Source organism: Limulus polyphemus, unplaced genomic scaffold (assembly GCF_000517525.1).
Source record: "Limulus polyphemus unplaced genomic scaffold, Limulus_polyphemus-2.1.2 Scaffold2, whole genome shotgun sequence".
Lineage (NCBI taxonomy): Eukaryota > Metazoa > Arthropoda > Merostomata > Xiphosura > Limulidae > Limulus > Limulus polyphemus.
In genome coordinates this window covers 133,195-159,905 of record NW_013665612.1, presented here as the reverse complement: position 1 = coordinate 159,905, position 26,711 = coordinate 133,195, and the positions used below count along the sequence as shown (strand labels likewise).

Below are 26,711 nucleotides of genomic sequence, written 5' to 3'. Positions count from 1 at the left end.
AAATATACCAATATCAGCAATAAATACTGTGGTCATCAAGTGGATGTCGGATTGGCCATGTGGTACATCTTAGAATTTCTGGGCTAGCACCCAGTGGTTTATAAATATCATAACACTTTAACCTTAGAGTCTACGAACACTTGGAACAAGAAAAATGGGAAAAAATATATGTCGAATACAACAAACATTTTCAAGCTAGGCGGAAAAACATGCATTTGATTTTAAAACATATTTACCCACTGTGTGTCCTTCATCATAAGATAATATGCGAAAACGTCCACCTGTCAAATTGAAAGGAAGTGTTAAACTGAGTAGTAGGTGAAAATGTTCAACATTTATGTAACAGCAAAATCTTTTATTTTTTGTATTAGAATTCAAAGTTCTGTTCTATTAATACAGTATCAATTACAAAAATAAATGTTGATCAGCATTACATCCTCCTCATCTTCTGTGGAATCCCAGATATTTTTTCTATGGCTTTTTTCATAGGTCTATTGCGAGTAATTATAACCTATTTTAGTTTTATTTTACACAGTCAGACGCTGTAATTAAGTTGAATTCTGACGTTTTTCTTATTTGTTAAGATCTAATCTTCCTCGTAATTTTGTTTAGAACTTACGCGCTGAGCCATACAAAAGCTTTCAACATAGAGATGTCTCTAATTTGTAACTGACAGAGAGGAGGTAGATAGTCAACAGTTTCTACTCCAACTCTTTGGCTATTATTATATCATATGATAGTGGAATTTCATCGTCTCTGTAATAGTCCACCATCAGCCCCAAAGTACGGAATGTGTTTTTGTAGCAAAGGATCGCGAACCACGAACCCTCACTTTCATGTCCCGAGCACTTTAACCACTAAACAACACATTGCACCCTTATTCTTTCAAAATTATCTATTTTCACAGTAAAATCATAATTTTATCAGCATAATAAGTAGTGTTATATTTTTTAGTCTTAATCATTGAACAGATGAAGAAAACGCGAGTTAAATTATAATAAGGATATATCTAAATTAAACGTAGCACACCATACTTTCTTCTAAAGCTTTAAGCTGTGGTTTCTTAAATATGTTTGGTGCAATTTATAATCTTATGAACACTCTTCAGTCAAATAGGTCCCTTGATGGTTAACGTTTAGGGCTTATAACGCTAAACCTCAGGAACTGAGCTTTGTGTAAACACATTATATATATATAGTCCGTCCTACATCTTTGCGCTAAAACAAACAAAAAGTAAGTCTTATAAATAATGCTTATTTCTTTGAGGAATATACAATTGTTTATTTTCTTCCTATCCTGAAAAGGACACAGACTATTATATATTACACACGATTTCAAAGCATCCAATGTATTTTGTCTGGTGATATAAATTATTTTCAAGAGTCTAGTTCCTTTTTTCACAGGTATTGCATTTCATATGAAAGCATGTTTAGGTAGTTAAGGAATGCATACATTGGAAACTTCTAGTATCAGGATGAGCAATAAAATATTATGTTCTATGATTTTGGTAAAAGTGTTTCTTTACACTTTTAGTGAGGTATTATTTTAAAGTTTTCAGGTGAATGGTTGTATCTCCTAGTTTTAGTTTGCTTCAAAATATAGAATTTTAAATATTTTTCCACATTCCTCAAACAGCATTTGTATGAAAAATAAAGTCACACATTTTTTTTGGGCATGACTATAAACTGACGTTTGTTTCAAAAGTAATGATCTCAACTGTCATAAAAATAATATTTCGTAACACACTGGTATCACCAGAATTTAGGATTATTAGCTATATCTGAAAATTAAATATTTTCTTTAAACTTTGAAAAAAAAAAAGTTCAATACATTTCATAAAATAACTTTTATGTAATATTTCAGGTGACAAAATGCTCCTTCGGCGATTCTTTGTGTAATTTGTAAATACTATATTAAAATTGTGATGTTAGATGATTGTCCTCGAGAGTTACTATCTTTAAAACATTTTAATCGTAAAATATGTATATATTTCTGTTAAAAAGCAAGCATTAATTAAAGATACATTTCTTTCAACATATGTTTATTGCTTAACAGAACATAAGCTAAGCCTCATTTTCTCTCCCACTTTATAAATACATTTGAGTATCAACTATTAAATTAGGCTATTATTTAGTTGTGTATTTAGTTGGAATAAGTAACTACTCAACTTTTATTGAATTTTAGCATCTCGAGTGTAATAACAATGATTTATTTTTTAATTTTCTATGTATATATGGAAATTACTCAGTTTGTAAAACTATCATATTTATTTATGGAATCTTTACGGTTAATTTAAAATCATCTTAACCTGAAAATGTTTGATTATAAGAGGTAAGTTTAAAAGTATCATCATATATTTTGGTTTGGTTATTGTTAAGAACAAAGGTACACAACTGACTACCTGTGCTTCGCTCATCACGGATATAGAAACCTAATTTTTGGCATCGTAAGCCTGAAGACTTACCGCTGAGCCACGGGTGAGGGTCATCATATTTGATTTACCTGTCAGCACGAATAGGATGACATAACATAGATTCCTATGCTTGGATGTTTTAGTATCGTCTTGTTGTTATTTCTGTACCTACTACAGGACTTTTTATATAGTAGTAGCAGATGCCCGTTGAAACAGTTCAAAGTAATATTCCTAAAAATAGTAAAGAATAAATGCAAAATGTGCAGTCAACCCATTCCCTTTGGTCATAGCTCATAGACAATATGATTGTCTTGTCGACAGTTTACAATCATCTTTTGACATTCCATTGCTATTTCAATAAAGAAATTTGCATTTCGTTTGCTTTTAAGAAATGAATACTGACTGTAATGCATTGATAACAAAAATGTTTGGATTTCGATGAGATGGGTGCATCCAGCACAATAGAGCACTTACTTTGATAAGTAACCGTGGGGAAGTTTTCCGCTGGATGCCACCATTCATTGTCATTTACTGAGTGTAAGAAACGACGGCTACCGAAGTAAGCGCTTTTGACAATTTTCATTTCTATAAGAAGTGTCAAAGGGAAAATATTTGATTTAATTTCAATCAATTTGTTCGATATGGTGGAATAATATCATGCATGTATATAATACCAACATGAGTAACAAACTGATATATTTATGTACATATAAACCGAACAACAACAAATATACACTCAAACATGTTACTCACTTTGTGTGTTTGTTTTCATTCTTGCTCTTATCTTGGAAATATTTTTTTTCAATCAGTCGGCGCAGGAAGTACAGTTTATTTAATTAAATTCCCTCATAAAAAAAACATTTTTGTTTTTAGTAAGTTTTTATTCTCAGATTGACCGTTCAGCACATACAAAGATTGACGGATCAGTTTTGATATCGATATGAAATTTTAGGAATTGCAAGAAATGAATAATTTTCCTGTAATGTACTCTTGAAAATAAGCATTTTGATATATACTTTTTTTCTACGATTCAAGAGATATCGAGTATGACAGACATACATTTGGTTATTATGTATTTAGATACTATTTGTTTTTCATTACACTATTGTCTATTGTGTTGTTTATTTTTTTTTATTGGAAATAAGAGAGCGGGTGGAGATAATTTATTCGTTCGCTGTTTATGAAACTAAATAACACTGCAAAAATGGCAAAAACATTAAAGCATCAAAGAAAAGTTTATTTATTAGATCATAAATGTTTGACGAAAAATATATTTCTAAAATGAGACTCGTGGAGCATACAAAAGACTCGTGCGTCTTAGTGACCTTAGATTAGTCTTAAGATATGAAGATCATTAAACAAAATTACGATATCATTTTCAGTTATTGCCATATTATCAGGTAAAGCAAAACATGCGAGATAATTCTCAATATTGAATTATTAATATCAAGTTAGATTTTTGATTTATTTAGACTTTTATTGCTACCAAATTTAATAAACTCTTATTCTGGCTGTTTTTCAATGTAACATATATGGTATTTTTAGGTTCACTGATTTTCCTTCCAGTAATTGGGTAAAAATGGCAGAATTACTGGATATTCGCCAGAAAATCTATTGCATAGTGAAAATTTGAACTCTCCACCCTCGACTGAATTCGACTCAAAGAAAGATACTGGCCTTAATGTTAACAAAGCAAAAACAATCTTTATTCAATTCATGAACCATCAAAGATAGCCAATGTATATTTTGAGTGTATTCACTAGAAAACTCTCTGGTGTGTTTAAAGCACATCAATATCTTTAACATTTTTGTCCAAAACTGAGAAAACATGGTATTATATACTAATAACAACAATGTCATTCTCCTTAAGTTACAAGTGTTATCCACATGATTGATGGTCACTCTCACTACAAAATAAGGGAAGTTGTATCACCTGATTTGCCAGTGGAAAATATCACTGTGTATTTCTATAAAATACGCCTCACTTACGGAAATCGAATCTATGAAAAAATGTATGTGACAGACTCCCTAGTTGAATGAATAACCTAGTTTTTTAGGTAACTCTGGCGAAAGGAACTTAGTGTCTCTCGTGGCTGAAATTCTATATTAAGATGATATATACTACTGTTTTTGTTTTTATATTGCAAAGCTACACAATATTTGCACTCTGCCCAGTGCGAGGAACCGAACGAACCCAGGGTTTTAGCATTGTAACTCCATAGACTTTCTGTTTACCTATCAGTGGACACTACTTACATGATATATAGAGAAATCTTGAAACTTTATTTTTACATGGAGATAGGAAACAAATAGCGTGCCTGCATACCCTGGAAATGAATATATATACCATTTAGATTACTTGGAATGATTCCTTCATATACATTGGATGCAATTAATACCAGTTTTTTTTTTATTTGCTCTAAAATCTGCCTATTTAGAAAGAACGTTACATTGTAACATATGCTGGAATTGCGTTTTTTTTTTTTGTTCTTTTCACATAGCAATATTGAAATATATTTTGGTATGATACTGCATAAAGTTTGTTTATTTTGAATTTCACACAAAATTACTCGAGAGCTATCTGCACTATCCATCCCTAATTTTCCAGTAATATATTTTAGGAAAGTCAGCCAGTCAACATCACCCACTGCCAACTCTTGGGGTACTCTTTTACCGTCAAATTATAATGTATCCACGGCTAAAAGAGCGAACATATTCGGTAACACAGATTAGAACCACCGTACGCAGATTGCGAATTGTGGGCTCCAACCACAAGGCCATGCCAGGCCCCACTACTTACAAAGAATTTACAACAAGTATTAAGTAAAAAGAGATAGGTGTTACAATGCAGCGTATTGCCGACTTGTAGAAAAGAACCCTTTAAAAAGTTAAGAAAATTACCTTTAGATTTTTTTCCTGATGCTATCTGTACTTATAGACTGGATGTGTACAAAATAGTAACCCATTTGTGTCGAAATGATGTTTTAATCATAATTAACAAATAAACCATTTAGTGGTTGTTTTTAATAATAATGGAGTTTATTATACGTAAAGTGTTTCTCATAAAGGTCGATGTTCAATGTAATTTACTAAAATACATTATGCGTATACGTGGACAGTTAGATGTATGATATTATTTCTTGGCATCAAAACTAAGTCTGTTTTTGTTGTTAAAATTGTTCTGTGGAGTCATGCTATTTTAATAAAAAGCTTTGACTTAAACTAAATGTGCTTTTATTATACTCTCATGTTTTATTCGTACTATGTAAGGATCCTTGTTCCATTGCATAATTCATCTTCTGAATAACACTTATATATATGGAGCCATTTGATAGCAAAAAAAGTTACCTGCTTATCGGTATTTAACTTTCGTTCGCGTCCCCCCGTTGGGACATACATCCCGAATTTGCGAGAGCCTGTTAATTTAAAAAACATATTTCAGTCATCCATTAAGTTTTGTTTATTTCATAAGATTATTTTTTAGCCGCCAAACTCGCGACTCCTGGTTTTGGAACCACTGCACTAAATGCTACGAACGAAAGTGTTTTTGTGTGTTTTTTCACATCGGGGTATCTGCTGTGTTCACCGAGGGGAATCGAACCCCTAACTGTAACATTGGAAATCCGTAGACTTACGGCTGAAACGGGTTACGTACTGAAAAAGTTTGTGAACCGATAATTTAATGTTCCCTGAACAAATAAATTACGCAAAAAAAAACACTAAACACTAATTTAGTACCTAATGAAATTTAGAATTTGCATTTTAACAGGTCGCGTAGAAAGTTCGTAAAAAATTTGGTTTGAATAAAAACAAATTATCCTTGATTATTTGTTTGTTTGTAATTAAGCACAAAGCTACACAATGGGCTGTCTGTGCTCTGCCCACCACGGGTATCGAAACCCGGATTTTAGCGTCGTAAGTCCGCAGACATACCGTAATGCCACTGGGGGCAATTATCCTTGAACTTCATCATGCTTTTTGTGGAGTCTGGCCCCGCTTTAGGAATTTTTATTTAGAACTTTTAACATAGTGGAAAGTATCTTATGGTGTTCAGTGACATTATTTCTAAGAAATTGTATTTGTATTGTAATACATATTGGATTTTCCTCGTTTGTTTTTGTATGTATAACTGACTTTATCAGATGATTAATGAAAATTAATGTTTAAATTCTATCGAAAAATAATTTGACAGAATGTGTACAATTTCAGAGAATATAACAGAAACATGTTAAGAGTATTATTTCTCGATTGTTTGAAAAATAAAATTGCTTTTTCTCAAGAAAATTTCATCTTCCTATTTTAACTGTTATAAAACAAATGTTAATTAAGAAGTATATAAATACAAGAAAAATATCTATTTTTTTATTTTTATTTTTATTTATTTAGGCCTGGCATGGCCAGGTGGTTAGGGCGCTCGACTCGCAATCTGCAGGTCGCGGGTTCGAATCCCCGTCACACCAAATATGCTCGCCCTTTCAACCGTGCGGCGTTATAATGTGACGGTCAATCCCACTATTCGTTAGTAAAAGAGTAGCCCAAGAGCTGGCGGTGGGTGGTGATGACTAGCTGCCTTCCCTCTAGTCTTACCCTGCTAAATTAGGGACTGCTAGCGTAGATAGCCCTCGTGTAGCTTTGCGCGAAATTCAAAACAAACAAACATAGGGTACAGTAATATGCCCCTAAATCCATCAAAAATGTATAATATCGAGTAATTATTATCATTTTAGCCCCAGTGGCTTATAACACTAAAAACGGGGTTTCGATACCAGCGCTGTGCACAGCACAGGTAGCCCACTGTGTAGCTTTGTACATAACAAACTAACAATATGTGTAAGTGAATGATGAATTGGAAAATTTGTTAGAAACTAAATACTAAAATAATATGGAACATATACTCGAAAAGCACGATTAATGTTATACATAGAATGTCATAGAGATTTTTTCTTTAAATATTTTGATTTCGGAATATTTATTGGTATTATTTATACTTACATAGCATGTGATACGGAAAACTTTTTTTTAATTTTTGAAGATTTTGAACTGTTATTGCAGATAAGGTCAAAACTATTAGTAAAATAATATTTTAACAGTTTAATTCTAGAATTACTTACAAATCACTTAATTGTTTGTTTTGAATTTATGCACGAAGCTACACAAAGGGCTATCTGTGCTCTGCCCACCACGGGTATCGAAACCCGGTTTCTAGCGTTGTAAGTCCGCAGACATACCGCTGTGCCACTGGGGGGCCACCACTTAATAAAAGGAGTTCTTGTTTGTCTAAAATCAATAATATTGTAAGCCAAGAGAAAAACAATGGAGAGCAGCTAGTCAACACCACTTACCACCAACTCTTGGGCTATTCTTTACTAACGAATAATTGGATTGGTCGTCATATTATAGCGCCAATATGTCTGAAAGGGTATTTTCGGTAGCGAGTTTAGATCCCGCGACTCGCAAATTACGAGTCGAGTGTCCTTACTACCAAATCATGCCAGGTCCCTAGTGAGAGAAAAAGAACATTAATGAGATTTTAAACAAAGAGAAAATCAACAATCACGTTACATATCCATAATACTACACATGGTATAAATTTAGAGAGCCTAATATTTTCGCTAAACCTAAAGATTACGAACAGCGTTACGTTTTTGAGGCTTTTGTGACAGAAAATAAAATAGTCGTGGACAGAATTATGAACAAAGATAGTTGTCCGATTTTAACTAAAGTTTGGAGATTTTTTTTCTCCTGTCAGTTCTTGGTTTAAGTTCGAGGTATTGGTTCTGCGCATGTTCATGACGTTTACAACCATTAATTAGTACACTGATTTTGAATATAAGATGAATAGAACAGTTAATTATCAGTGTAACTGTACATTGACAGCACTTATGCCTGAAGATGAATGTCTTTATCCAACCAAAACATGTAGATTTTATTGATTTTTGATAGAATCATGGTTTTAATAAGATTGATACGTGTTTTTTTTAATAAATTAATTTGTAAATGGATAAAAATATGTTCTTAGTTATTTTCTTGAGCTGTTGCCGACACACAGAAAGTTTCATTAAAATCTAATGCAAGAAAATCAGTCGCAAATGACAATTCGCAGTTAGTGCAATACTCCAATTAAACCGGTGACTCAATTTTATGAAACAAATGTACTGAATTAAGTAAAAAGAGATGACATCAATAAATTATGTGCCAAAAGAAAAAAATCAAATAAACTAATTTTGAGTTCAACCTATTCGATTTACATAATTTATACATTGTAACGTCTACAATTATGTGAACATTACAGACCTATCTGTGGTAATCATGAATAAATCTAGTTTTCTTTATATCTTTCTTCTTTAATGATAATACTTCTACTGAGCACTGACACGAAAAGGTCAGGTGAAGAGAAATGATTGTGATATGTTCTAAACGTGTGAATTTAAATACAAAAAAATTCTTGTTCTTTGTCGTTTCCATTTTCTTTGCTTACTTTCCGATTCGATGCATCTAATCTTCTATTCCTTTACTTACTTTATATTGTTTTATAGCACTATTGTCTATTCTAAAATGTTTTTGAATATACTAAATAATCTCCTTCTTCGTAGAACCCTATCTGGCTAAAAACTACGAAAACAAACAGAAACGTATTGAAAACTGTACGTAACAGAATTATGTCATCCCCAAGAAACTACTGGCTAAAAACTACGAACCCCCAGTGATACAGCGGTATGTTTGCAGACTTACAACGCTAAAATCCGGGTTTCGATACCCGTGGTGGGCAGAGCACATATAGCCCATTGTGTAGCTTTGTGCTTAATTACAAAGAAACAAAAAAACTACGAAAACAAACAGAAACGTAATGAAAACTGTACGTAACAGAATTATGTCATCCCCAAGAAACTACTCTCTTTGGATATCAGCAATTAGTTGCTCTTTTTTGTTTAAGTTTAGAAGCCATCAACCAGCAGAAAAAAAGACGACTCTTCCAACATTGTATCAGTGAAAAGTTCAAGCTATCATATAACATGATGTAACTATAATATTAAAAGTATCTGCTTTTATTCATTACAAAATTATGGAGAAGCGTACAAGCTCTGAATATTTCTTCTCGTGTAATATGTGACTATGTTAATTACTGAACATTACAGATAGAGTGAAACACGCTTCTTCATAATTGCATTATTAATTTGATCTTACTTATTCGTCGGGTTTCACTGCTTTGCGTAGAGAAAATCAGTAGTAATACAATTAGGTGTAAAACTGCCACCTAATTTCTTATTTACAAATAAAAACAAAATAGAAGATAAGTTATCGTTTAGGTATTAAATATTATTTCAATGGGTGAATAGGATATGAGAAATATGTGAAGTTCTGGATTTGTAGATTTTATTCAATGTGTAACATATCGATCATGAGGATTAAAAGTGTTTTTTTTTCTGTCACCTTTAAAAATACTTACACGTGTAATAGGTTTCTTTCAAAATATGGGAGAAAAACATTTAAAATCACTACAGTTACACCTGAGGTGAAAAAAAAGAATCTTTATCGATTTATGTAAAGTTTGTACTTTAAATCATGAATAATCTTGCTTTCCTAAAACGGTTCCCCTCTGAACCTATAAAATTAAAAGTAAAGTTTCAAAATTTCTTCTGTGAGTACTTCTACTGCCCAAGATTAATAAAGTACGTTAATCTTTTTTTGCTTAGAAAAAGCAAACTAGACATTTCTTTTTAGTTTCAATAAGTAACGAAACTGCAAAAAACATCTATGGAACATAAATATGATACAACCTCTGTTCGTCAGAGCATTTTGTCTGACTGTGTCTCAGCGGTAAATTTGCGGACTAACAAATTTGGGGTTCGATCCTCCCTCAGTGAACAGAGCTCAAATAGCAAAATCTGTAGATTTACGCTAAAACTAACAAAAATCGTAGCATTAAAAACAAAAACGTTTGGCTACTCAAACTGTATTTCTATTAATTTATTAATATCCATTTAAATAATTAAAGTCGTGGTTAGGCTTTAATTAAGGTACATTTGAATGATAACAACGAATAAACATTTCGTATTATTTTTAAATGTGACAATATGAGAAGATCAGTTTGTTTCATATCTTCACCCGAAATTAGACAAGAGCCATAAACCCTAGCTCGTCCCTAATTTTAAACTCATAGACTAGAACAAATACATTTAGTTAGAAGCACCCACAACCAACTAATGGACTTCCCATGGTTCTAAAGTTCGAAGCATGATTTTTTGTTTATGCCAACGGGACGCGAACCTTGAATCCTAAGACCTATAATCCGGCACGCCAGCTACTAGGCCCAGCCAAATAGAATAATAGTACATGTAAATATTATAAATATCAACTAAAAAATAAAAGTATATTTTATACACTCCCTCTGGTGGCTCAGCGTCAAGTCTGAGGGATTATAACACAACAAATCGGGTTTCGATATCCGCGATGAGCACAGCATAGATAGACCAATTACGTAGCTTTGTTCTTAAGAACAAGAACGGAAATATATTTCTGTAGTAAAGAAAGGCCGTTTTGAGATGGTGGTATTTCGCCTTTAAATGTATTGAAGCTTTGATAACACGAACACATCGTGCATGTATATAAGAATAATATGTGCCTTGCTTGGAAATATAATGTAATTGTTTTCTTGTAAACGTAATTGCTATGCTTACTCACTGATTTCTCGCTATAATAAACTTCGTGTTATCTTCTCATTATCAATTTTCATTCAAAAGGTAGTCCTTAATTGTTATACGTTTTCAAATAAGTTGCTTTAGTTCTTGTGAAACTTTTTTATGTTTATTTTTTAAACAATAGGTAAGTGGATCACACGGTGAATAAACATGTTTCAACGCTACAATTAAGGTTTATTTTATTATCTTTAATCGTTTTTCTTTTAGTTATGCAAATTTAATGTTGATAGAAAAGCTGGTTGCATTTAATAATTATAACCTTTTTAAATTTCATTAATGAGTTTCAAGAGCACTGGTGCAAATGAATTTATTTTATGAGGTTATTAGATTATAATAAATCATGTCATACACGTAGCCAAAGTATTTGAATATAATTTAGTTCTGCTGAAATACTAATTTATTAATTTATTTACACTAACTTGTTACTATCACAGGAATACAGCAGCTGTTTGGCTTGTGAACCATCTATAGCTTCAATAGCTTCCAGTCGAGTAAATCACTATGTAGAAATAATTTTCATGTTAATTCTTGTTAATTTATTCTAAGTAGCGTAAATTCAAAGAAACTCTCTTTTCTCATTACAAGTCGTGTAGTGTTTTCAACTCGCGATAGGAATAAACCGTGCTTGATAATTACTATAGAAAGCACGTCTGCAATTTTGTTCTATAACAGGTGTTTGTTACTAAGATTTATTGGGTATTGAAAGTGCCATCATAGATGCAAAGTTACCTCTTCGTGAGCTATTCCCTCGTTTGGCCTACACGTACACGTATTTTGCCTATCAGAGCAAGATGGCACACAGCACTGTACTTATTTCCAGAAGAAGTACTCTTTCTATGCATTTATTATTATAGTTATTGTTAATCTGAAATCTCAATATAGAAAATAGTTAGAACGTCTGAGTTTTTATTATGACATTAATATAGATACCATCTAAATTAAAAGAGAGAAAAACTAGCGTGAGAAAAACATCGCATAACACTTGTTGTTCAAGGATTTTTAAGATTTAGTTAGTGTAAAATAGCAAAAACATTTGTTTCCATCTATTTTGCACTTACTAGTAACATTGAAGTGTTCATAACGTTAAAGTTCTCCACATCAGCTTATAAAGGCATCATGCAGACATATATGATCAGTTCTCAAACAATATCCACATAGCTTAGATAAAAAATTACTTGTTTCCATTTAGTTATGATGTCCGATCTGTAATTGAGGCTGTTAACATTGTTGGCCTGTTGCTTTAAGCCTCATTTATATATATTTATATGTATCTTGTAAAGCAGTATTTTTGAAATGTTTATCGCAAATGTTACACCTATGAATAAATGTAAACATTCATCTGTACCATTTACGCCCAAGATAACTTCATCTTCTAGAGATCAGACAGCTCTAAATATTTGATATAGCTATAAAGGTCCCCCGGTAGGTCAGCAATAAGTGAAAATACAACGTAAAAATCTGGGTTCCGATTCCACGCGATGGACATAGCACAGATAACTCATTGAGTACCTTTGCGCTAAAACAACAGAAAAAAACAACAACAACATTTTACAAAGTATTGAAACATGGCATTTTAAAACAAGTTAAAGGGATAGCTTATTTCAAAAGAATTTAGAATGACATTATTTTTACCGCGATTTAAATCTAATTTCAAGATACTAATTCTAATTTAATAATTCAGCATGCTCATATATACATATCTTACAAACTGATCCTCTTTTCTTTCTAAATCTTCATAGTTCTTTATCGTTTTCTTTCAAAATATTATTACTGGAATAATCTTACGTTTCTTAAAATAAATTTTAGCTTATAACTCTTAACTTCAGAATTTTCTTTATTTAATTTCTACTCTCCCAGTGAAGCCTTTAGATGTAAAGATCATCACAACCAATAGACCTGTATCTGCTGGTCGACAGGTGGAGCTCGTATGTGAAACATGGGGCGCCAGGCCTCCTGCTGAAATCACCTGGTGGAAGGGGATGGACCGTCTAACATTTGTTTCGGATTTATTAACCCCGGATAATAATAAAACTGTTAGTACTGTTACATTCACCTCGGAAGCTAAAGATAATTCGAAGAATATCACTTGCAGAGCAGATAATTCTCTTTTGAAGGACAGCGTTGTTTCTGATGTTCACACTTTGGAAGTATATTGTGAGTAAAATTTTAACTTTTTAACTCAACTAATAGAGACAAAATAGCGCTGCTAATGATCTGCTTAAATATTCTTCATAAATTATTAGATAATTGTAATATTCATTCTTCCAGTGTTATTCTTAAAATAGTTCATTACTTCATATAATCAATTTTCATTTTGTGAGACCAAAAGAATAACATTAAAATTTTGCAAACTATTGAAACTGAGGGATTACGCTAAAACTAGTATTTTGATCTGACCAGCAATGTTGCTATTCTTTCTACTCTTGCACCTCTGTGGCTCAGTGGCCACCTTTTTATTAAAAAAATTGAGTTGACATGATTGTGTAAATAGCTCTGTCTATTTTATATTTATTTCATTTGTAATATTAATATCATTAAATATCCCTATTTTACAGACGTTCCACAAGTTACAGTTAGTTCACGAAATATAAGCAGCCTCAATGATTTAGTAGAAGGCAGTGAGATAACAGTAGATTGTAACATTGATGCAAATCCACCTAAAGTTGACGTCTGGTGGCTGTTTAACGGTTCAACTATAAACACCAATCAAAAATCAGACATTATAATCGCCAACCATTCGTTGACTATTAAAAACGTTACAAAAAATCATAATGGAAGGCTCCAGTGTGTAGCTGCAAACAAAGAAGGGGAAGGCTGGAGTGAAGAAATGTCGTTGATGGTAAACTGTAAGTTTATTTAACGTTAGCAAATAACTATATGTATGTGTGCATGGGGATGTGTTTAATTTAGATAAAAATTAATTTTCTATAAGTAGTTCTGCGTTCATTGAAAACGCTAATATGGTAAATTGTTGATGATTTAAGCTTTATTTTGCGCTATAACTGGTCAGTAAACTAACAAAAATAAAGAGAAACATTTTAGTTATAAATAGAAAAAACATACAAAAATCGAGAAGGTGTCGGTTGATGAATCATATTTCATTGGTGAAGATCAACAAGTATTTTTATGAAGTGAGTTAAGATTGCAATTTATGTTTAATTCGTGATAGCTGCACAAATAAGTAACTGTATCTTGTTTTAAATCCGGTTGATTGTACCTTTTACATTTTATCCATGACTAAAATACAGCAGGACAGAAAATATTAACTAACCATAATCGCGCATACTAAAGCTTAACTTTTAATATTTAAATGCATCACATCTCATAATATTACAATTATTATTCTGACAACTGCATTTCAGATCAGCCGGTATGTAAGTCTTTGGAATCTAAGGAATATGCAGTTCTCGCCGGATCGAAAATTAAAGTAACATGTGAAGTTGATGCCCAGCCTTCAGACGTTCAGTTTCGTTGGTCACTGAATAATAGTTTCGGACTTTTGTCTTTAAACACATTCACTGAAAATGGAACAACTAGTGTTGCCCTATTCTCACCTCAATCCGAAGTAGAATATGGAACATTATTGTGTTGGGCAAAGAATAAATTTGGTGAACAAAATTATCCCTGCAACTTTACAGTTACTCCAGGAGGTAAGTCATATTTTGTTTAATGGTTTTTGTCATTAATCCGGATACTGATTACTGTTTTATTTCTGATATATATAATTCCCGCCACTGCTTACGATCACAAAAGATTTAAACATAACATGCTTTATTGAGAAGCACAAAGTGGTAGCGTCTAATATATATCATCTATAACAGTTGTGCGCTAGCGAAAAAAAATATAACCACTGGTGTTTGTTGTGTAGTACTGTAATTACATAAACACTCAATAAATATGTTTTATGTAACTATTAGTTATGCTACATGTAACAAATTACTGGCGATACCTTCTGTTTGTATTTTGTTGTTGTTTTCGCATTGTATAATAAATGTGAATATATGAATAGGTAAATGTTAAGCAAAACATAGTTATGTTTGAAGTTGTAGAGTGGCTAGTTAACTTTTACGTGTTGATTATAATTTAAATGTAATGAAATCTGTGATGGCGTTACTACAGCCAAAGTCTAAAACACTCTAGAGGTTTTGAGGATTTAATGCAATGTATTTACTATGTGTTTCATAGCCGCCAAGTGACTGATCTTTTAAAATCGAATTTTGATCATTCTATTTGAAAATATATTTTATAACCCAGTTTAAACTTAAATGTTTCTGTTATCGTATCTACTACTATTACTTCGAAAAAGAAAAGTTACAGCGTATTGTATCCTAAATGTAATAGCATTAAAAAGCTAGAACTTGATACGAAATAAGTCATGAATATATATATATATAAATTAAAAGCACCGAAAGCCTTCAATATGTTTTTCTACAGTGATAAAAGCATTGTGTTCATTTTAAGCCTGAAATCACCAATAAACAATTTAATGCACTTATGAAACATTGTATGTAAATACTTTATCTCAAATGTTATTTCGAATGTTGGAAAGTAGATATTTGTATCTAAAAATAACTGCTTTAGAGCTAAGCATGTATTTAATACGTTGTAAAACTTTTGAGAGCTTTTAAAATAATCCTATAATCTTATGTATGCACATACATTTAGATCTTGCATTTTTACTTTTTTACTTACATTAGTCAGTTGATACCGTTGTCCTGCAAAATTGATCCCAAGTGACAGATATTGACAATTTAATCAAACGTCTTATTGATGTTTTGTTTTGAAAACATAAAGAATAGTAACCGTATAACCCAAAATATGTATTATATTAACACATTAACCTAAGAATTATCATGATTTTAGCTTACATTATGGCTTCTCTTTGTTTATGTGATATTTAGGTAAATATAGAATCAATTAAAAAATGAGTGGTCACGCAGTTCATTATTAAGTACATGAATTTATAACTTTCAATTATTTTAAGATTCTAACTAACGAAATGGATCTAATGTCGTATTATTTGACCAAAATAAAATCTTTGTCAGGAGAACAGTTGAGAGATATTTCTACACTAAAGTTGTATATATATACATATTTACTCAAATAATTGTAATTAGGATTTACCATTTCATTAGCTTTTTCTTTTTTTGTTCGTTTTTCTTACTAAATGACTACCTCTTCCTTTTACTGTTCACTTGTAAATAACAAGCCATTGAAAATATCCACGCATAAGATTTTATTTTCTGTTTTCCGGAGCTCCTCCAGAGGCGCCGAAAAACTGCCTTCTCGTAAACCAAACAATAGAAACATTTATTGTTCGATGCTCTCCTGGTAAAGACCGAGGACTATCGCAACATTTTCAGCTTGAAGTGTATAACAAAAGAAACAAAAATCTGCAGAACAATATTTCTGCTTCAGATGCTCCTTTCTTTGTGGTTCATTCCCTGCCTCCTGGAACGCCATTTATTCTTCGTATTTATTCTGCCAATCTGAGAGGAAGAAGTCCACCAGAGACTCTGCAGGCAAGAACTCTAGATGTAAACTACAAATCTACCAAAAAAGGCAAGATTGTGTGAATAGCGTATTACCGAAAATTAGCTTTTTCAACCTTAACCAAGTGACTCAACGACAAGTCTGGGGGGCTTATAACTCTAGAAATCCAGACGCGATATTCATGGTGGCCACAGATCAGATAACCCATTGGGTAGCGTTATGCTTAACAACAAACAAACAAACAAATATTCTTAGCCTTCTGCTATAGAACCTTTATATTATTGACATAAATACCATGGTGACTTTATTCCTGGAAATGCGATGTTCGAATATGCAAATAGACCAAATACAATCATTAATCGAAAACACAAAATATTTTAAGTAATTTTATAAAGAAATATAAAATAATTTCGCACAAATAAGTATTGTTTATTTTCAACATTGTGATTTGATCTGCCTGTAATACATATCCATTCACAATTGGGCATTTTATATACCGTGATGAGTTATATTTACTTAAGTACAATCGATATTAATGAATTTATACCTAGTTGTCTAATTTTCCTACTGATTTAGAACGATACACTTTTGGACGTAGACGTGTAATGCGTATTTAACTTCATTATGACATTGTGTTTTGTTTTGTTTTCTTGCTTGAAAGTACACAAAACATAAATAAAGTAATTCCAATAAAATGATATAAGTTAACTTGCGTAACAGATATTGGTGGACGCGGATTACAAGTATTTTTTTTGTATTAATTGTACGAACCTTTTCCATTATTTACTGTTTGTTTCAAAGAAGCGACTGTAGACAAGATCGGGTAAAATATCGCAAATACGATATTATAGCTATCCAGCAAAACATATGTAACAAACCGATGTAATTCAATAAACTAAAGTAATTTGTGTAAAAAGGTCACTAACGAAAGAAACCTATCTGTTTGCCTAATTTGACCATGTATCGACAGAACACGTCTGCGTTTTCTTCAACCTTCCAATTGCAAACAGTCGATAAAGTATGTGGAAAGTATGTCCTGCCCATATATAACTTTTATTGATTCAAAGCTGGAAAAGGGTTTCATGCCTAATTATTTACAGTATAGCCATTGCCATTCTACTGTTTTTTCTTCTTATCATTTAAAAGTAATGACAAGGTAACTAATTGCACACAAGCGTACACGATTTTCATCAATTTGTATTGTAGGTATATGTATACCATACTAACAGGTATATAATTTGGAAAATATAGACATGGATTTTATGTTGAATTAATTTAGTCATTCTCATGAGATCTATGTTTTAGGAATACCGCTTCAGGCGTATTTTGCCTTTTGTTTATTAACAAGAAAGAAAAACTAAACTCAATTCCTATCTAAAAATCGGTACCAGAATGTTTGCTTTGCATTCAATACACCATTTGTAAATTATTTGAAGTGCTCCTGCAAAAGCTGTCATTTATATGTAGTGCACTATTGTATGAAAACAGTGAATAACCACTCTGTTTGAGATTAAAAGTCTTTTCTCATTGCTGTAAGTAATACATTACGTGTACGCCTCTCTTATCACAGATGTATTGTTAGTTTTCCTACATACCAAATAAAAGAAAGATTAAATACTTTGTATTTCACAGCAGATTACATTCATTACTAATGTCACGTTTATACTTTAAAGTGAAGCATTATTGCTAAGCTTTTTTTTTTTCAAAACTATATCCATTAATTTATAAGATGAAGACTTTATTTATGAATATAAAAACAGCTGGTTTCCAGGCATCTTTATAAATATTAACTTTTTGTTACCAGGGCAACCCAGAAATGTTTTTTTATAACATTTAATTTACACAAAGTTGGTCGCGTTTACTATTAATAAAACTTGAAGCACATATGTTATATATATTATTGTTTTCATCAATATTTAAAATTTTAATCATTATGACTTGCTTCCAGTTGAAAATTCATAAAGATGCTATATTCGCTTAAATTAAAATTTGTTGTTCTTATATTGTTTTTGTTTTGTTTGTTTTTTCTTAAACTGCACAATTACCTTCATACTCTGTGCTCATTGCAGGGACTGAACCCTAAATATTAGCAGTATAAGCCCTCAAGCTTACCGCTGAGTCACCTGAGAATTGTGTTTATATACAAAGTACTTTGCTTACATATATTAATTTCAAATTCGATGACGTGTTTCATGAGAGAAATTTACTTAGCAAAAGTAATAGAATATAACAATTTGATATTCTTCAGCTCCTCGCTGATTTTTATTTCTTAACTTGTTAATACTTAGATATTTGGAGAGACTGAAAATTAGACTTCTTTGTTTAACCTATATTTCAAATCTGCTTTTTAACGGTTTCAAACAGTTTGAAGTAGCCATAAAGAAAACAAAGATTGATAAAGGTTGGCTTTGATTACCATATCACCAATAATGATAGATTTCATCACATATAACTCAGATGCAGTTGAAATTTTTGAAACAATCTTTAAATTACATATTCTATAAAATTAGCTAAGCTAAGCATGCATTTATGGCGGTATTGAAATTTGTATTACATTTTATAAACATAATCTATTATGGATTGAATATAATGTTATTTTTTTCTTATGTTTTAGAACTGATCAGGAAGAGAAAAATACCAAATGAAGAAACAGATTTTTATTATGTTCTAAAGAATAATAAACACTTTTTTAACCGATAAATTTTGTTGTTTTTTGATGTTGTTAAAATATTTAGATGCACTAATGGTTCAAATCATTAAATAATATTTTGCAGTGTACAAAAATCTCGAGTGTATGGTGAAGAAAGTGATAAGATCATGTATGACTCATTAATTGCTAATTATTTTAGAACATTATCTTTTCCTCTTAAAGTAAAATATATTATTATCATAATAAAATAGAACTAAAACCACCAAGTAATTTTTGAAATATTGCATATCAACTTATAGAAATGTTTGTTTCTTTATGTTTTAGTTTGCAACAAGAGCTTCAGCTAATATTTCAATCGTGTTCCTGCGTTGTAGTGAAAATATTTTAACAATTTCATATTTTTTGGTGTTTGATCTTTGTTTTCAGGTAAAAATACTGAAGGTTTTAGATTTTCTCACATATTGGGCATTGTCCTTGGAATCCTTCTTGTAGTGGTGATTCTCTTTCTACTAATCTTTGTATTAAGAAAACTACGATGTGTACATCGTTCCCATCGAGGTATGGTTACTTGCTATCCCCTAATAAAGTTGCATTTAAAATTGTAAAGTAATGCAAATTATGTGCAACTGTTAATAATATACAAGTACGGTATTAAAATAATGGTAATATTATTAATAAATTTTAGAGATTGAAATCTACACTAGAAATTTTTATTTTTACAGTGGACATTACGATAGATAAATATGTGAAACATTGTGATTTATTGTGGCAAAAGTAATTTCAGCAAAGCATAGCTAATTAAAACGAAAATCATAACATAAAAAAAAAGATTAGAAGGCCGTGTAACCGAAATTCATAGATATCACCCACAACTGAAACATATGTAGGATTCACAGCTAAATTATTTCTTTTTTATTCAGCTTCAAAAAGTCAACTGCTCTATACATTAATGTCATTCATAGCGATATTGGCTGGAGTTGTGCTTCTTCTGTTTGCAAACATTTATAGCGATAGATCTAACGTATGTTACTTCGTGCTCTGATGAGCTTAGATATAATCAATAGAAAGTTTTCTTTATTTTTCTTAAGAAAAGTCTGAATGGCAAGGGTATAATACTAAACGCATATCATGCAAGACTTGTGCTATATCAGGGATCTTATTCAACTGTACTAGCATAAATATATGCACATGAACTTTGGTACAAGTTAATCTTTTGCCAGTAGAAGAAGAAATCCTTTTCAGACTTTTCTCAACAGCTTTTAGAAAATGAAGACTAGCATCTGTTAACCGAGATCACGCAACCATGCAATTTGAGATGGCGTAGAAGAAATATATATATCCATGTAATACCGTTGCTAGGTAGAAGCTGTTTTTATTGATCAGTAGCTTCCGCTCATCTTCATAGAATAAATAGTGGTTTAGAGAATATATGTCCATTTTCATTGAATAGAAAATGTACTTTGCATTAGTTGTAACTGTTACCGCAGTTACATAAACTTGCTAAAGCAATGTGCATTGTCTTGGTGCTTGTCGATAACAAACAAAAAACATACAATGTGCTATAAATTGAATTTTTGCGTTATAAAAGGAATCTTAAGAAACGCATTGAAATATTTCGAAATGGCTATTACTTATCTAATTTAGTTTTTTTTAACTAGGTCTGTAGTTTCTCGAAACTTTGCATAGAGTTTTTAGTTTTATACTATATTTGTAATACAGAAATGAAACTGAAGTATTACCCCCCCACCCCAATAAATACCGCCTTAAGGTGAAAACTTTGGAATAATTTCATAGGAGCCTTTTCGATATACTTGTGTTAATCAGCACAGTTTTCTTGTTTTAATCATTAAACATTCATTCTTATTCTACAGGAAGCATAAAATAATTTCGCACTTATTCTCAGTTGTTCTATTGTATAAACTATTTTTAATACGATATAGTAAGTTAACTAAGGAATTATGAACTCTACGCTATGTTATTTGATCACTGGGTGTTTGGACTAAAGGTTGAAATATTTATAGTTTAATTCATGTTTATATTTCCGAGTTAGTCAGAAACACATTACATGGTCCATCGTAAGATAAATATGAAACTAGACACTTTTGTCGTTTTTTTATTCACATCAATTTTACTTTCATAATTATCTAACTATGACCTTAAGGAAACGTCGATAATAATACAGAATTATTACTAAGACAAACGTACTATTTTGTTTTTGTCAAACCTGTATAATTTATGGATTACTTTCTGATTTCTTTAACACCATTTACGTTCAAACATGCTGATGGTGTGAACGTGCTTTGTAGTCACTATGAGAAAAACCTATGCACTGGATAGGTGAAGTGAAGAAAAGTGTCATTTAGAAATCACTTTTTACCAATTGAGGTTTTATCAATTATTACCATCGATGACCTTAGAAACCGCTAAGTAGAAAATACACTCATGTGACCCGTGATTACCTCTTTATAAAAATAAACTGCATGCTGCAAAAATAAGCATATTGCATATGTGTTAGACTTTAAATTCCATCAGTAGTTGTTTTCATGTTGTTGTTTCAATTTGAAATCATTACATATCTTAATAGATTCAGACTGTGAGCTACTGTTTTCATGAAAAAGATTAAACTTGCTACACTAATGCATATTCATATTGTGTCGATAAATCCACACTTCGAATGCTAACAGTTTGAAAGTAACGGCACTTCTGCTCATGATGGCTATAAATATAACTTCAGAAAGAAAGGAAAAATCATATAGATTGCTCAATTTTATCTTAAAAACACAATCAAAATATTAGGGCTGAAAAATATTTCATGGTGATATTTATTAAAATGATCTTCTGTTTTTGTTTATTTCAGAGCAAGATATACACAATAGCCGAGTTGAAAAGTAAGTCTTTTACAGATTTTAGTAGCAGCTATGGTATATTTTCCACATAGTACTAATAAATGTTTCAGAATGGATTAAACAAAATATATTTTTAAGTTACTAGACGCTCTCCCTCTTAAATTTTGTTATATCATACTTTAAGTTTGCATGAAAAATTATCTCTATATGTGAATTCAGGATGCATTAATTCTGTTGTAACATTCTTAAATATAATAAAACTGATGAAACAAAATCCTGACGAAATACTTCCTGACTAAGTGAAAACGATAAAATGTAACTTAAAATGATATAGATGGTCAATTCCACGTTAGATATGTCTTAGATATGTATGGAAAATGAGGAATGTGTTATAGAATTTAATTTGAATAATTGGCCGTCATTTCACTTCAAACCATCACTTCACTTCAGGCATTCATGTCACCGATCTTTAAGCTAATAAATAATATAATAAATGAATAGCGAAAAAGAAGAAAATTAAGAAAAAAACTCGAAAACTAAGAGACTTGAAGCGTATCTGAAGAAGATAAACTTGTGTTTTATTGATTAAATAATCTATTCTGAGAATATATATATTTAATAAATTAGGCTGTTTGAAATTATAGTAAATATAATTTTTTATTATGCTAGTTATACTTTTTCTAATAACTAAAAGTTGAATATCATCTTAAATGCATGTACATCTTATTGGTATTAGATAACATATATTTTAACTCACGAGCTAAGGGAAGCAATAGAAAATGTCATTCTCTCTCTCTATGTGTGTATATTTTTTTTCAGTACGTTTCGTTTATACTTTAAGTCTTCGAATATTTTTTTTCCTTTTCTGAACAGAGATTTAGTGAATTCTGATGCCGATGAAGAATCTCCAAAACACGATGTTCAACTTCTTGATCTTATTTCTACCAAAAAAGATTTTTCTGGTTAGTTTGTTCTTGAAATAGCGGATGTATGTAACAAATAACATAGGTTTACTTGAAACGATTAGTAAGAATATAAATAATATTTCTAATCCTCGTTAAAGGTGGTTATGTATTGTTTTCATTTTCTTCAACTGGGGATCTTTCGAATATGATACCCTTTAATTGTGAAGGGAGTAAACTAACTGAACTTTGATCAAGCTAAATTACACTAGTGTTGCTACAATACATATCAACTGAAATACGAACTAACATTTCACTTGTGACAGTATATTATTTAGCAAAATTCAAACGTAACATTACAGAGAAAGCAAACTACATAGAACACTATGAAATACATTTTGAAAGTAAAATTTTGTATTTATAAAATGTAGTAGGTTATTTTTTTTTTAAATCTTATTATTGCATGTTTATCGCCAGGCTTAAAAAAATACCATTTCATTACTTTGGATATGAATGTTAATAATCAGTTTGCTGCAAGCGCCTTACGTTTTTCTGAAAACGTATATTTCAAAAAATAAATCTATATATATACTGTTTATTTCACTAAGATACTTAATGTGTTATCGACTTCACTTATATTTAGAAATCTAAGCCTAAAGCAGTAAAATACTTCTGTCAATGTACTAATTTAATCTTCCAATGAAACGAATTCACCCCATCAGAACCTTGAACTCTGATATAAAAATACACTGGTTGTTATCTTTACGATTCTACAATTTTTTGAAAGTTATGTAAAAAAAATTATATATATATATGTATAATGCCTAGTAATATCTGAGAAGAGCAAATTTTAAAAACTTGAAAGAACACTTAGCAATCAAAATGAGTCGAAAACTTAATGGCAAATATTCAAGTTTAATTGTACAGTCACTTTAATCTAAGAATGTAACACAGATTAATGAATACAAGTTCAGATAAGTAATAAAATCTTAACCCATATTAATTCACGTTGTGTGTTTGTGAACTTGTATGCAGTATGCTTTGTTTGTTTGTTTTGAATTTTACGCAAAGCTACACGAAGGCTATCTACGCTAGCCATACCTAATTTAGCATTGAAAGACTAGAGGTAAGGCAGCTAGTCATCACCACCCACCGCCAACTCTTGAGCTACTCCTTCACCAACGAATAGTGGGATTGTCAGTCACATTATAACGCCCGGAAGGTCAGTAAGGCATGATGGAGTCTTTGAATAGTTTTTCAGGATTGCTGAACTCTGGTATCGAATTATGTGTTCGTGACTACACTCGGAATCCCGGGGAGCCATTTTTGAAACTTGCTAGTTATTACAAGTTACAATGAATCAATGCTGAAATGCTGATCTATACTAAAATACATTAGTAATTCGCGTCTTAAAACGACAATTCCCTGGAGATTTTACAATTCTGACATATTTCAGTAAATGTTAAAATATGTAAAGTCGTAAAAGCTTTCAAGTATCAGTAAATTATATAACAGGAAGGGCTATCATAGTTAAAAGGAATGTATAAATAGATTCCTTTTACAGAACTGTATCATCAGTTTTGTTTATCTGTAAACTTTATTTCCCGTGACTTTGTTTATACTGTCTATATTACCAATTTATTACTGTAAGAGTAAATTTATGTGATGTGATTTCGTATTTTCTTCTTCTGGTTATAATATTTTCCTTTAAGAAGACCATTACATATATAATATATTGGAGTTTCTGACAAACAGAGCAATTAATAATCCTTTATTTTTATCTTCAGTAGTTAAGTAATGCTGCCACGCTAAAATTATTTTTGTCAATGAATATAGCTAATTATATCTTCGAAACAGGACCACCCGATGTTACTCATACAACAGCAAAATGGAATCACACAGATTCGGGAGATTTTCGAGTGGATCTTATGAAAGATCGGCAATCTCCAATAACACCAGCAGAGACAGTTCGGGTAAGAATATAGTTTTAGTTCTCAACAGTTTCAATTTTCTTCTTTAGGTTACTCTATTTGTATTTTATATCCCTATAATTCCATAATTTGCTTGCATCATTCCTACAGAAATAACACAAAGACGATCAATCTAAGTAATTTGTTTTACAACTTATTGATACATTCTGCACATATGCAACAGAACGTCTTATGGATGCTGTGTGAACGTTTTTGGCGATCCGGTTATTCTTTGAGGGGAGAGGACATGGGTGGACGGTGGATCCATAGTTGTATAAGGGGAATCTGTGAGAAGTTAAGTTTCCTATAATATTGTGAATCCATCTTAAAATTTCTTTTTAACTCGTGTAAATTAAATATAATCCTCAAGTTTAGCAGTCCATCAAATTAACACATAATGCATAGATTAATATATATTAGATAAGTTACAAACTCTTTAAACACATTGTAGAAACGATTGTTTGACAGTATATCTGTTGATGTATCTCTAAATAAGACCTAATAGAATTTATAAAAATATATCATTTGTATCATGTTTCTAAGGTCGACTGTGATTAACAGATGTTGAATATACAATAAACTGTATAAGGAACAAAATAAACAAAAAAAAAAAAAACTAAATAAAACTTAGTGCCGAGAGTATCACTTGGCGTGTATATCATATAAAATATAAAATTAACGCAAATTCAGAGCGATAATTGATCCTTCAATTCACTTCACTATACTATGTCATTTACAGAACTATTTCTTTAATTGTGAAATCTGTAAGTCTGCAGAGGTGCTTTATCGAGCACTTAAAACATAAAAGTGGTCTAGGAAGAAAGTGCAGTGCATTTTGAATTATTATATCTCGTATGATAATTATGGTAGACAAAGCTGACCATGCAGCTTAAAATATATTAGTTATTAAATTGTCTAAGCTGATTTTCTATAACATTTGATCTAATCTGACAAAAAAATGCTCAATAATCTTAATCATTATATTTATTTATGGTAATAAAACGTATAGAGTGTTTTAAACAAATGAATGACCAGCTTGATAACCTAATAGAACAACTCAGCGACCACAAATACCATGCAGAGTTCTTAGAATAATGTTTCTAATGAATATTCAGTTCAATATCAACAAAGTGATGTTTTCTTTTAAGTGACTTCCCTTCTTTCCAAATTACAACAATCAATTATTCGCAAAACCCGAGTAATGATTCCAAAAATATATGACTTGCTATTTACAAGTTAACTGAGTGTCTAAATAAGTATTTCTAGGGTTAAAAACTTATATTAAAGTCAAGATTTAAGTAAACCATTAGGCATTATAATAATGCCTTTTTACTGCTCTCCAGTTTGCCTTCATTATTAAGAAATATAATATTATCGCATATTCCTTGATGAAAGCTTTTAGAGCACTTAGGTACCATTTTCTAGCTTAATGATAAGGGGATTGAATCATGTTTTGATTGGGTTATAATTAAACAAACCTCAATATTAGATACATGTTTATTATATATAACATTTTTCGACAATCGGCACTAAAGAAAGATATAATATATGGATAGCTATATAGAGTGTAGTTTGAACAACCTAGAAATTTGAAACAGACCGATATCTGCTTTTATCTACGGAACATCACGAAGCATCTGTTTGGAATATAAAAATATTTGACTGGTTTGTTTGTTTTGAATTTCGCGCAAAGCTACACGAGGGCTATCTGCGCTAGCCGTCCCTAATTTAGCAGTGT

At 31.1% G+C, this 26,711-nt stretch overlaps 1 protein-coding gene across 5 annotated transcripts in view; it reads left to right on the top strand.

The window, feature by feature from the left end:
- The window catches only part of LOC111087314 (synaptogenesis protein syg-2-like), a 137,670-nt gene that overhangs the window by 89,877 nt on the left and 21,082 nt on the right, over nt 1–26,711 (top strand). For 4 of the 5 annotated variants that reach the window (XM_022393618.1, XM_022393658.1, XM_022393582.1 and 1 more), the window contains exons 5-12: nt 12,970–13,266; nt 13,668–13,958; nt 14,475–14,762; nt 16,369–16,674; nt 19,682–19,813; nt 22,113–22,143; nt 22,975–23,063; nt 24,861–24,976. In XM_022393618.1, coding sequence (XP_022249326.1) covers nt 12,970–13,266; nt 13,668–13,958; nt 14,475–14,762; nt 16,369–16,674; nt 19,682–19,813; nt 22,113–22,143; nt 22,975–23,063; nt 24,861–24,976 — 1,550 coding nt within the window. Of the gene's footprint in view, nt 1–12,969; nt 13,267–13,667; nt 13,959–14,474; nt 14,763–16,368; nt 16,675–19,219; nt 19,814–22,112; nt 22,144–22,974; nt 23,064–24,860; nt 24,977–26,711 lie in introns of those variants that run through there. The other variant, XM_022393773.1, reaches the window with a different exon arrangement.